This window comes from Salvelinus alpinus, chromosome 8 (assembly GCF_045679555.1).
Source record: "Salvelinus alpinus chromosome 8, SLU_Salpinus.1, whole genome shotgun sequence".
NCBI lineage: Eukaryota > Metazoa > Chordata > Actinopteri > Salmoniformes > Salmonidae > Salvelinus > Salvelinus alpinus.
Window position 1 is genome coordinate 32,569,978 of NC_092093.1, and position 14,085 is coordinate 32,584,062.

At 42.4% G+C, this 14,085-nt stretch overlaps 1 protein-coding gene across 1 annotated transcript in view; it reads left to right on the plus strand.

Moving 5' to 3' along the window:
• Nucleotides 1-322: 322 nt before the first annotated feature.
• The window catches only part of LOC139582984 (solute carrier family 35 member F1-like), a 122,628-nt gene continuing 108,865 nt past the window's right edge, over nucleotides 323-14,085 (plus strand). Inside the window, exon 1 of the mRNA XM_071413545.1 lies at nucleotides 323-759. Within this exon, the coding sequence (XP_071269646.1) occupies nucleotides 635-759 (125 nt within the window). The 5' untranslated portion in view covers nucleotides 323-634. The remainder of the gene's footprint in view (nucleotides 760-14,085) is intronic.

A 14,085-nucleotide genomic window follows, 5' to 3' on the forward strand; every position in this document is an offset into this window, starting at 1 on the left:
TGAAAAAGTAAAAACCTTTTAATAGTATTACTGAAATGTGACATTGTCATTTCCATACGCTATTATTTTTGCCCATTTACACATGCATTGCTTATCTGTTATAACCACACACCAGACTATTAGTAGGGACTATTTACACAGTGCACAATTATCTGCCTTCTGGAGGCTATTTACATTGCTGTTACATTCCAGTTAGGTCTAAATCCGTGGATTTATTCCTCAGGTTCGACACACTGGTTCAACCCCACTACCTGTGGTGAAAGCACTCCCCCTGTTGGCTAATAAAAGTACGTTTCATCCAAAACGAGTCGCCTCTCAGAATCACCGCACAGTCCGGAGAAGGCATTAAGAAAATGCACGCTGACGAACAGGGGTACCTCTGCAAACATTTTCACTAAGGAACAGGTGCATCTTGCACGAGCCCCCCGCGCGCCAAAGGCTGTGGGGCCAAAACACATTCCTCACTGTGGAAATACATCAATATCGTCAGCATCACCTTCACCTGTGTGAATTATGGAATGCTGAGGTTATCCATCGCGCGTCCGGAGAATTTGATCTCGACCCTCGTGGAGTAGCCCGAGCCTACGTCATCTCCTTGCACGGAGCAGAATGCGCCCTGGTTTCTGATTGTTAAATGTTTAGTTCAGAGATGATTTCCTCACAGCAGAATCATGTTGTCACCACTATTGAGACTATGCCTCCAGAAACTATCACGTCATCGCCGACCATGGTTCAAAGGATAAGAAAAGTGTTTAGCAGGTAAGGATGAGAAATGTTATGCTACTGCAGATTTTACTGGACCACATTTGATTTAAAAAAATGCATACTATTCAAGTTTTTAATTCGACATCAGAATCACTTGACATAGCCTATGATTGTTGATTCATTCGGTTCTTTTGTAAAGCACCACTTGCCAAGGTTTAAAATTCAGTGCACGTCAATCAAAACGTCATCATCTTCTGAAACAGCAGAGCATTGGTCAGAGAAAGAAAACACATTTCAGCATAGTGTGTGAATAAATACAGTTTTATAATACAATATAATTTTCCAATCTATATTGAAATATTGTTTTTGGCTATGTGATTTTTATATATTTGTACGGAAACAATAGCGTTGGTGCCTGAAAATTCAGCATCATCAGCCACCTGGATAAATCACAATTACCTAGCTCATTTATTATTGTCTGTCCTCATAATGATGGATAATGTGCTTGTTATAGCCTATGGAATGTTTTTTTTTTCATCCTGCTTGTTTCATGCGTTTAAAGGGTGTTACCTTTTCTCTCAAATGATGTCCAAAAGGCCAAAACCAACATTCCAGACTCTTGGGGGTTCCAATTAACAATTGTAGGCTATTCACGGATCAGACAATAATAGTGATTAAGCTACTAGTCTCTGCAAATTCTTTATTAAGAGTGATCATCAGAGTAATGCCCAGTGGATGGTCTTTGTTCTGTTGTGTGTATCCCCCCATCCACGATGAGTTCTTATTCTTGTGCCCGTGGGGGTCTTTCAGCAAAGCCTATTCAAGTGTTCTAATAATAAACCTGTTGGAGACTCATAGGCTGAAAATAATGGTTTACTTGAGTCATCCACACCCCTAGACAGAATTCGACTAGACATTCATTACCACAACCCAGGACCAGAGTGTCTTATGTGACTAAATGAATACTTTCTGTTGCTTGCTTTTATTCCACTCTCCTAAACGTTGGTTTGGGTCAACGCTGTGTGTGTGTGTGTGTGTGTTTGCCAGTGCCATATCACCTTAAGAAGTGTGTGTGGGTGTACACTCTAGACTCGAGCAAGTGTAAGTTTCCTCTCTCGCGGAATGTGTGTGGCGTGTGCTTGTGTATCTGCTTGTTGTGTGTACCTCTGAGCCTCAGACAGGGGTAATGGAGGTCCAGCTGTGACAGTGAGAGGGCACAGTGAAGGATGACAGCTGGTGGTCTTGTCTTGGTCAGCCTGCTCTCTTCTCTCCTTGCCATCTGCTGGCCCTTTCATCCCTTGGACTCCCATTTAGCCAGAGAACAATGTCCCGCGAGGTGTAATCTGTGCAGGCCCAGATCGGGTTGCTCACTGTGCTGCTCTGGGGCTATTGTTGTCCTGGAAGGAGAGAATTCCACTCTCCCGGTGAAAGTGACTCGCTGTTGTATCTCTTACCGGGGCTGTTGCCAAGGGCTGCACAAAGAATCAAGCTTTAAGGCTTCTCTTACCAGCTGGAAGTTACTGTACTGAGCTGTCCAAGAGTACAATAGCTCTATGCTTAGAGATATGAAAAAAGCCATCCCTGACATATAGTTCAAGTTTAAGTTTTATTTGTCATATGCACAACAAGTACAGTGAAATGCTTAACTCGCAAGCCATACCCAACAGTGCAGTATTTAATATCAAAAATGTATAATTGATATGAGAAAAAAGGGAACAAATTTAAATAAGAAAGAGAGGAAGCTATATACAGGATCAGTACTAATTTTACAATGTGCAGGGATACTAGAGTATTTGAGGTAGAAATGTACATATAGGCAGGGATTAGGAGAAAGTGACTGGTAGCAGGATAAAAAATATATAAAAAAATATATTATAATAATAATAATAGTAAACTGTGTGTGTGTGTGTATATACAGTGGGGCAAAAAAGTATTTAGTCAGCCACCAATTGTGCAAGTTCTCCCACTTAAAAAGATGAGAGAGGCCTGTAATTTTCATCATAGGTACACTTCAACTATGACAGACAAAATGAGAAAAAAAATCCAGAAAATCACATTGTAGGATTTTTAATGAATTTATTTGCAAATTATGGTGGAAAATAAGTAACAATTATATATAGTAAGTATATATAATATAAGTAATAATGCAACCTCTTGCTAGCTAGTTAGCATAACAATTGACTAGTTATACATTTTACAACCTCGGGTGGGTTCTTAAATTTAATCTGGAGTGCCAGAGTGTGCTCGTAAATTCAGAGTGTTGTCAGATTGTTTGTTTGTAAATTCAGAGCGTTTTGCTCTCGGAGCGCACACTGGATGCTCGGGCTGAGGATTAGGGTTGATTTGAGCGTACGGCAGTCAAGAACCCAAGCTAACGTTGGCTAGCTTGCTAGCTACTTCCAGACACAAATGAGACCACTGACCATTTTAATTGCCCTAGCAGAGCTGGTTAGGCAGTTTTCATGTTATCCAGAGCGTTGGTGACTGTAACTGTGCTGCTGGCAACAATTTAATTATGCTTTTTTGCCAACGTTTACTGACACCGGCCATATTCAATGGGTGTTGAGCACTTGTAAATGAATTATTCTGCGCTCTGGTACACTTAGACAAGAGTGCTCTGAAATCGGAGTAGATAGCCAGAGCCAATTTATAAAAGCACCCGAATGTCCATTGACTATACCATTTAGCTAGGCTAAGAATGACAGGAATAATCAAGTCAATAAACGTTGTGTAGTTAGTTAGATAGCATATAGTTAATATTCTGGCAAGTTTGATGTATAAGTAGCCAACTAATATTAGGTAGCTAGCTAACAACATACCGGGACATACTGCTGTAATGATACGCTATGTGGTTCGTAAGGACAGCGTAGGTAACAATTTGGCAGCCAATATAGCGTGTGTGGTAACTTATTTGAAAAGTCATTACTTTATTACATTGCTCAACATTTTCTTAACATTTGTCATAATTAGTTAAAGCAATGAATTTGTGTCCACTCTCGTTGTACTTTGACTGCATATTTTCTGCCATTTTCTTCAAATCTGGAAACGATGTGAAGCCTCCAATGAAGCCTCCGACGAACCATTAAACAGGCAAAGCGTCAAAACAGTGGTGGCCAAAAGTTTTGAGAATGACACAAATATTAATTTTCACAAAGTTTGCTACTTCAGTGTCTTTAGATATTTTTGTCAGATGTTACTATGGAATACTGAAGTATAATTACAAGCATTTCATAAATGTCAAAGGTTTTTATTGATAATTACATGAAGTTGATGCAAAGAGTCAATATTTGCAGTGTTGACCCTTCTTTTTCAAGACCTCTGCAATCAGCCCTGGTATGCTGTCAATTAACTTCTGGGCCACATCCTGACTGATGGCAGCCCATTCTTGCATAATCAATGCTTGGAGTTGTCAGAATTTGTGGGTTTTTGTTTGTCCACCCGCCTCTTGATGATTGACCACAAGTTCTCAATGGGATTAAGGTCTGGGGAGTTTCCTGGCCATGGACCCAAAATATCGAAGTTTTGTTCCCAGAGCCACTTAGTTATCACTTTTGCCTTATGGCAAGGTGCTCCATCAGGATTGAAAAGGCATTGTTCATCACCAAACTGTTCCTGGATGGTTGGGAGAAGTTGCTCTCAGAGGATGTGTTGGTACCATTCTTTATTCATGGCTGTGTTCTTAGGCAAAATTGTGAGTGAGCCCACTCCCTTGGCTGAGAAGCAACCCCACACATGAATAGTCTCAGGATGCTTTACTGTTGGCATGACATAGGACTGATGGTAGCTCTCACCTTGTCTTCTCCGGACAAGCTTTTTTCCGGACGTCCCAAACAATCGGAAAGGGGATTCATCAGAGAAAAGGACCTTACCCCAGTCCTCAGCAGTCCAATCCCTGTACCTTTTGCAGAATATCAGTTTGTCCCTGATGTTTTTCCTGGAGAGAAGTGGCTTCTTTGCTGCCCTTCTTGACACCAGGCCATCCTCCAAAAGTCTTCGCCTCACTGTGCGTGCAGATGCACTCACACCTGCCTGCTGCCATTCCTGAGCAAGCTTTTACTGGTAGTGCCCCGATCCCGCAGCTGAATCAACTTTAAGAGACGGTCCTGGCGCTTGCTGGACTTTCTTGGGCGCCCTGAAGCCTTCTTCACAACAATTGAACCACTCTCCTTGAAGTTCTTGATGATCCGATAAATGGTTGATTTAGGTGCAATCTTACTGGCAGCAATATCCTTGCCGGTGAAGCCCTTTTTGTGCAAAGCAATGATGACGGCACGTGTTTCCGTGCAGGTAACCATGGTTGACTGAGGAAGAACAATGTTTCCAAGCACCACCCTCCTTTTGAAGCTTCCAGTCTGTTATTCGAACTCAATCAGCATGACAGAGTGATTTCCAGCCTTGTCCTTGTCAACATTCACACCTGTGTCCAGGAGAGAATCACTGACATGATGTCAGCTGGTCCTTTTGTGGCAGGGCTGAAATGCAGTGGAAATGTTTTTGGGGATTCAGTTCATTTGCATGGCAAAGAGGGACTTTGCAAGTCATTGCAATTCATCTGATCACTCTTCATAACATTCTGGAGTATACGCAAATTGCCATCATACAAACTGAGCCAGCAGACTTTGTGAAAATTAATATTTGTGTCATTCTCAAAACTTTTGGCCACGACTGTAGAGGACTAAGATCGAATCGTACTACACTGGCTCCGACGCTCGTCGGATGTGACAGGGCCTGTAAACTATTACAGACTACAAAAGGAAGCACAGCCGAGAGGTGCCCAGTGACACGAGCCTACCAGACGAGCTAAATAATTTCTATGCTCGATTCGAGTCAAGTAACACTGAAACATGCATGAGAGCATCAGCTGTTCCGTACGACTGTGTGATTACGCTCTCTGTAGCCGATGTAAGTAAGACCTTTAAACAGGTCAACATTCACAAGGTCGCAGGGCCAGACGGATTACCGTGAAGAGGGCACAACAAAACCTATTCCCCGAAAGGAGACTGAAAAGTTTTGGCATGCTCCCTCAGATCCTCAAAAGGTTTGTCAGCTGCACCATCGAGAGCATCCTGATGGGTTGCATCCCTGCCTGGTATGGCAACTGCTCGGCCTCCGACCACAAGGCACTACAGAGGGTAGTGCGTACGGCCCAGTGCATCACTGGGGCCAAGCTTCTTGCCATCCAGGACCTCTATACTAGGCGGTGTCAGAGGAAGGCACTAAAAATCGTCAAAGACTCCAGCCACCCTAGTCATAGACTGTTCCCCTGCTACCACACGGCAAGCATTACCGGAGTGCCAAGTCTAGGTCGAAGAGGCTCCTAAATAGCTTCTACCCCCAAGCCATAAGACTCCTGAACAGCTAATCAAATGGCTACCCAGACTATTTGCATTATTTACTGCTGCTCTTTAATAATTTGTTAATCTTATCTCCTTACTTTTATTTTTTGTATTTTCTTAAAACTGCATTGTTGGTGAAGGGCTTGTAAGGAAGCATTTCACTGTAAAGTCTACACCTGTTGTATTCAGCGCATGTGACATATAACGTTTGATTTGATTTTGATTTGAAGCCACGCCCATTTCCTGAAGAATTGCATTATGGGCCCTAAAGTATGGAAATAGTGTACTCTGTGTGTATACTTCATAATTTGGCGAATTTAGAATGACATCCGGGAACTTTTGGCATACTAACTATATCCATACAATGACCAATAAGCATCTATATACTCAATTCACGTCACAAATAGTACGGTTAGTGAGGTTAGTATGAGTATTCGAACACAGCTCTAGTCCATATTATGGCAAGGACAGCTCAAATAAGCAAAGAGAAACGACAGTCCATCATTACTTTAAGACATGAAGGTCAGTCAATCCGGAAAATTTCAAGAATTTTGAAAGTTTCTTCAAGTTCAGTAGCAAAAACGATCAAGTGCTATGATGAAACTGGCTATCATGAGGACCGCCACAAGGAAGGAAGACCCAGAGTTACCTCTGCTGCAGAGGATAAGGTCATTAGCATTAGCTGCACCTCAGATTGCAGACCAAATAAATGCTTCACAGAGTTCAAGTAACAGACACATCTCAACATCAACTGTTCAGAGGAGACTGCGTGAATCAGGCCTTCATGGTCGAATTGCTGCAAAGAAACCACTACTAAAGGACACCAATAAGAAGAAGAGACTTGCTTGGGCCAACAAACACGAGCATTGGACATTAGATGGGTGGAAATCTCCGGATGTGACATTTTTGCAGATTTATTAAAAACAAAAAACAAAAATACCTTATTTACATAAGTATTCAGACCCTTTGCTATGAGACTCGAAATTGAGCTCAGGTGCATCCTGTTTCCATTGATCATCCTTGAGATGTTTCTGTAACTTGATTGGAGTCCACCTGTGGTAAATTCAATTGATTGGACATGATTTGGAAAGGCACACACCTGTCTATATAAGGTCCCACAGTTGAAGGGAAGGCTACCAAAACATTTCTGCAGCATGCTGAAGGGCCCCAAGAACACAGTGGCCTCCATCATTCTTAAATGTAAGAAGTTTGGAATCACCAAGACTCTTCCTAGAGCTGGCTGCCTGGCCAAAATGAGCAATCGGGGGAGAAGGTCCTTGGTCAGGGAGGTGACCAAGAACCCGATGGTCACTCTGACAGAGCTCTAGAGTTTCTCTGTGGAGATGGGAGATCCTTCCAGAAAGATAACCATCTATACAGCACTCCACCAATTAGGCCTTTATGGTAGAGTGTCAGACGGAAGCCACTCCTCAGTAAAAGGCACATGACAGCCCGCTTGGAGTTTACCAAAAGGCACCTAAAGACTCTCAGACCATGAACTCTTTGGCCTGAAGGCCAAGCGTCACGTCTGGAGGAAACCTGGCACATTCCCTACGGTGAAGCATGGTGGTGGCAGCATCATGCTATGGGGATATTTTTCAGCGAGAGGGACTGGGAGACTAGTGAGGATCGAGGCAAAGATGAATGGAGCAAAGTACAGAGAGATCCTTGATGAAAACCTGCTCCAGAGCGCTCAAGACCTCAGACTAGAACGAAAGTTCACCTTCCAACAGGACAACGACCCTAAGCACACAGCCAAAACAACGCAGGAGTGGCTTTGGGACAAGTCTCTGAATGTCCTTGAGTGGCCCAGCCAGAGCCTGGACTTGAACCTGATCGAACATCTCTGGAGACACCTGAAAATAGCTGTGCAGCAACGCTCCCCATCCAACCTGACAGAGCTTGAGAGGATCGGGAGAAACTCTCCAAATACAAGTGTGCCAAGCTTGTAGCGTCATACCCAAGAAGACTCGAGGCTGTAATCGCTGCCGAAGGTGCTTCAACAAAGTACTGAGTAAAGGGTCTGAATACTTATGTAAATGTGATGTTTCATTTTCTTTATTTTTTTAAATTAGCAAGTTTTTGCTTAGTCATTATGGGGTATTGTGTGTAGATTGATGAGGGGAAAAAACAATTTAATCAATTTTAGAATATGGCTATAACGTAACAAAATGTGGAAAAAGTAAAGTCGTCTGAAAACTTTCCAAAGGCACTGTATATCTTTATATGTACAGTTGAAGTTGGAAGTTTACATACATTTAGGCTGGGATCATTAAAACTCGTTTTTCAACCACCCCACAAATTTCTTGTTAACAAACTATAGTTTTGGACTGTTCCCCTGCTATCCTTCCACAAGCCATAAGATGGGTGAATTTTGGCCCATTCCTCCTGACAGAGCTGGTGTAACTGAGTCATGTTTGTAGGCCTCCTTGCTCCCACACGCTTGTGGGCAGAACGCTTTTTCAGTTCTGCCCACACATTTTCTATAGGTTTGAGGTCAGGGCTTTGTGATGGCCACTCCAATACCTTGACTTTGTTGTCCTTAAGCCATTTTGCCACAACTTTGGAAGTATGCTTGGGGTCATTGTCCATTTGGAAGACCCATTCGTGACCAATCTTTAACTTCCTGACTGATGTCCTGAGATGTTGCATCAATATATCCACATAATTTCCTACCTCATGATTCCATCTATTTTGTGAAGTGCACCAGTACTACCTGCAGCAAAGCACCCCCACACCATGATGCTGCCACCCCCGTGCTTCACGGTTGGGATGCTGTTCTTCGGCTTGCAAGCCTCCCCTTTTTTCCTCCCAACATAACAATGGTCATTATGGCCAAACAGGTCTATTTTTGTTTCATCAGACCAGAGGACATTTCTCCAAAAAGTACAATCTTTGTCCCCATGTGCAGTTGCAAACCGTAGTCTGGCTTTTTTATGGCGGTTTTGGAGCAGTGGCTTCTTCCTTGCTGAGCGGCCTTTCAGGTTATGTCGATTTAGGACTCGTTTTACTGTGGATATAGATACTTTTGTACCTGTTTCTTCCTGCATCTTCACAAGGTCTTTTGCTGTTGTTCTGAGATTGATTTGCACTTTTCGCACCAATGTACGTTCATCTCTAGGAGACAGAACGCGTGTCCTTCCTGAGCGGTATGACGGCTGCGTGGTCCCATGGTGTTTATACTTGCGTACTATTGTTTGTACAGATGAACGTGGTACCTTCAGTCGTTTTGAAATTGCTCATAAGGATGAACCAGACTTGTGGAGGTCTGCAATTTTCTTTCTGAGTTCTTGGCTGATTTCTTTTGATTTTCCCATGATGTCAAGCAAAGAGGCACTGAGTTTGAAGGTAGGCCTTGAAATACATCCACAGGTACACCTCCAATTGACTCAAATTATGTCAATTAGCCTATCAGAAGCTTCTAAAGCCATGACATCATTTTATGGAACGTTCCAAGCTGTTTAAAGGCACAGTCAACTTAGTGTATGTAAACTTCTAACCCACTGGAATTGTGATACAGTGAATTATAAGTGAAATAATCTGTCTGTAAACAATTGTTGGAAAAATGACTTGTGTCATGCACAAAGTAGATGTCCTAACCGACTTTCCAAAACTATAGTTTGTTATCAAGAAATTTGTGGAGTGGTTGAAAAACAAGTTTTAATGACTCCAACCTAAATGTATGTAAACTTCCAACTTCAACTGTACAAAGAAATGTCAATAGAAGACAGGTAAAACGAAACAAAGTTCAGTCATTCCAGCTTCAGTTTGGAGTGATTGTGTTAGCTGTGTTGTTGGCTAGCTCCTCTGTCTTGAAGAGAGAGCACATTTTCTATGCCAGGTGAAATCACGCATCATTAGCACATTGTTATGGATGTATCCAAATAAATGTCCCTAGAAAACAGCTTAAACAAATGCAAATGCAACTACTTTGTTGTAATTCTGACTGCACTGTTTGACGTGACTGTGAGAAGGCCATAGTTGGCTAGCTAGCAAGCAAGGGATAAGAACGTTGCCAGCCAGTATGGTAATAGAAGATTTAGAACAAACGACTGGGTCGCACCCCATAGATACAGAACAAAAAAACATAACGACTGGGTCACGTCTCTGGCAACCGAACCGATAGAACGAACGGCCAGCCGGCTTGGGTATGACCCTAGATTTGTGTCGGAACTATATCGTGTGGAAGGATGAAATAGTATGAATGAATTAATCAAAATAATGTTTTTAATTAAAATATGTCAATCATTATTTGAATCATGTTGGTAACCCGTTGTATAAAAGGGATAATGCCCTCGGAGACGGTGTTTGGAGGATATATTGGCACGGTTTGCCGGACCTCGACTTCGTCTTGGGCCTAACAACACCTGTGCCAAAATATCCTCCAAACACTGTCTTCGAAGGCATTATCACTTAAAGGGGCTCTGCTTCTCTACTTGATAGACTCACTGATGAAGAGACATGTTAGGGGTTTTGCATAATCATCTCTCTAACGTTTTAGCTATAGGCTAATGGCAGCATCAGGACCTATTTGTTTTCGTAAGGCTAAAAGGTTACTGCGAATCAACATTTGAATAGCTTCGTAAACTGCAGTATATACATTATGTAAATGCATACTCTATCCTAACGGGAAATGGTGGACAATTACAAACGATTCCAGTTCATGAACTGCTTTGCCCTTTATGAACTGTGCTATTTTATTGCTTTGCAGCTTGCTACAGACCAACTTGAGGGAACTCAACACAACAACAGAGAACCGTAGAGTATCACCAAACGTTGCCATTGATTTCTTTCTCCACTTTATGCTGACGAAGCAAATCTTTGGCTCGGTGGTATTTACCCAGAGCAATGTGTTTACGGGAATTATCCATCCGTCTTCACACAGCTTTTGAGCTTTTCCTTGCTGCCTGTCACACTGTTTCTATTTTCCATTAAATATTACAAGAACTGTAATAACATTCATTCCATGGTGTGTTGAAAGATGGATGAAAAGGGACATGTCCTCTGAATCCATTAGCTTTAGGGTTATTTTCATCCATCCCAGCCTGGCTTCAGGCCATAAACCAGAGTGATTTTAGCAGCGCAATTATGTTTCACTATAGAAAATGGAGGCTCTGTCCTGTTCACTGAGCTCTTTTATTTCAATTACCAACCCGGTTGGGTTCTCTCACCTCATAATGAGATGTATTACTTTGACTGTTTTGCGGTGGTGCAACAGGGCAATGTATATATCTGTTATTAAAATACTTTAGGCTGTGATCGATAAAACGCAGGATTGACAGAGCAGTCTCATTCTCGGTTATAATACAGATTAATACAAGAACTTCCCTCCAAATTTCATTGTACCCTTAGATAATGTCTACTAAGGTGTACCACAAGCTTCCACGATTAATAGGGGCAGGAGATGTTTTGTACTTTGATAAAAACAAATGATATTATGGAGATCTGATCAACGTGTTATGTTTTCATTGGGAAGCTATCCTTAAAGAAGTAAAGAGGATATACAGTGGGGAGAACAAGTATTTGATACACTGCCGATTTTGCAGATTTTCCTACTTAAAAAGCATGTAGAGGTCTGTAATTTTTATCATAGGTACACTTCAACTGTGAGAGACGGAATCTAAAACAAAAATCCCGAAAATCACATTGTATGATTTTTAAGTAATTAATTAGCATTTTATTGCATGACATAAGTATTTGATACATCAGAAAAGCAGAACTTAATATTTGGTACAGAATCCTTTGTTTGCAATTACAGAGATCATACATTTCCTGTAGTTCTTGACCAGGTTTGCACACACTGCAGCAGGGATTTTGGCCCACTCCTCCATACAGACCTTCTCCAGATCCTTCAGGTTTCGGGGCTGTCGCTGGGCAATACGGACTTTCAGCTCCCTCCAAAGATTTTCTATTGGGTTCAGGTCTGGAGACTGGCTAGGCCACTCCAGGACCTTGAGATACTTCTTACGGAGCCACTCCTTAGTTGCCCTGGCTGTGTGTTTCGGGTCGTTGTCATGCTGGAAGACCCAGCCACGACCCATCATCAATGCTCTTACTGAGGGAAGGAGGTTGTTGGCTAAGATCTCGCAATACATGGCCCCATCCATCCTCCCCTCAATACGGTGCAGTCGTCCTGTCCCCTTTGCAGAAAAGCATCCCCAAAGAATGATGTTTCCACCTCCATGCTTCACGGTTGGGATGGTGTTCTTGGGGTTGTACTCATCCTTCTTCTTCCTCCAAACACGGCGAGTGGAGTTTAGACCAAAAAGCTCTATTTTTGAATCATCAGACCACATGACCTTCTCCCATTCCTCCTCTGGATCATCCAGATGGTCATTGGCAAACTTCAGACGGGCCTGGACATGCGCCTGCTTGAGCAGGGGGACCTTGTGTGCGCTGCAGGATTTTAATCCATGACGGCGTAGTGTGTTACTAATGGTTTTCTTTGAGACTGTGGTCCCAGCTCTCTTCAGGTCATTGACCAGGTCCTGCCGTGTAGTTCTGGGCTGATCCCTCACCTTCCTCATGATCATTGATGCCCCACGAGGTGAGATCTTGCATGGAGCCCCAGACCGAGGGTGATTGACCATCATCTTGAACTTCTTCTATTTTCTTCTATTTTCTAATAATTGCGCCAACAGTTGTTGCCTTCTCACCAAGCTGCTTGCCTATTGTCCTGTAGCCCATCCCAGCCTTGTGCAGGTCTACAATTTTATCCCTGATGTCCTTACACAGCTCTCTGGTCTTGGCCATTGTGGAGAGGTTGGAGTCTGTTTGATTGAGTGTGTGGACAGGTGTCTTTTATACAGGTAACGAGTTCAAACAGGTGCAGTTAATACAGGTAATGAGTGGAGAACAGGAGGGCTTCTTAAAGAAAAACTAACAGGTCTGTGAGAGCTGGAATTCTTACTGGTTGGTAGGTGATCAAATACTTATGTCATGCAATAAAATGCAAATGAATTACTTAAAAATCATACAATGTGATTTTCTGGATTTTTGTTTTAGATTTCGTCTCTCACAGTTGAAGTGTACCTATGATAAAAATTACAGACCTCTACATGCTTTGTAAGTAGGAAAACCTGCAAAATCGGCAGTGTATCAAATACTTGTTCTCCCCACTGTAAATAGTAAGCACAGATTCTGCCAGGCTGAGGGTCTCTTTCTCTCATTAGTTGTTTTCGTTCGACCTTGTGCAAGTCAAGCACGTAGAGCATGTTTACTTGGAAAGGGAGATTCATCTTTTCAACTCCTGAAAAGAGCTCATCTGCTGCTAATATAAATACAATACAATTGGACTTTCTCGGTTCCAGCATTGCAAAAGAAACGGCTATTTGATAGAAATTAATGGTGGCTTTTAAAATGTAGTAGACAGGTTATTTTCATATCTTTTAAACCAATGCCTTTTGGCAGGGTGTGAAGTGTGATTTGGGCTCCAATAGGAGGGGTTCAGTGCCAGGCAACCTGGGGTATAATACATGGAATTAGGGCGGCTGTCTGAGGAAACGGCAGGCGGAGAGCATTGTTCTGGGCATCCAAGACATTCATGTCCAGTGGGTCACACAGCGCAACCGAAGGTATTTATAACTAACCCAAGATAGTTCATCTGTGTCGTTTACAGTGGGAGCAAATGAAGCATAGTGGGCAGAACAAGCAAGGAGGTGGGCAAAGCCAAGCACAAGCTAGTGATATCCTATTGGTTGTTGTAGTATGTATTTGCTTATTTCTGTGAAGTGAGTCTCTGTAAACTGAATTTGACCTTGCACTCCTTCTAAACAACGCAAATTTAAAAACTTTGACAAAGCGTCAAGTCTATAAAACTTAGTGCACTGTGTTCGTAACAGATTCTAGTTTTGGGGACACCGATTATTTGGGGGATCAGTTGTTTAATTGATGAGAAAATTAGCAGAATGTCGGCCCAGTTTCACCTAGTTCCATCCTCTACCACTACCCGCGACTGGACTTCCTCTCGCTACCATATTTGGTGGTGAGAAAACATTCTAAACTGATGCTTCAGCTTTATAGCCCATGTGATGTTTCTGGTTTA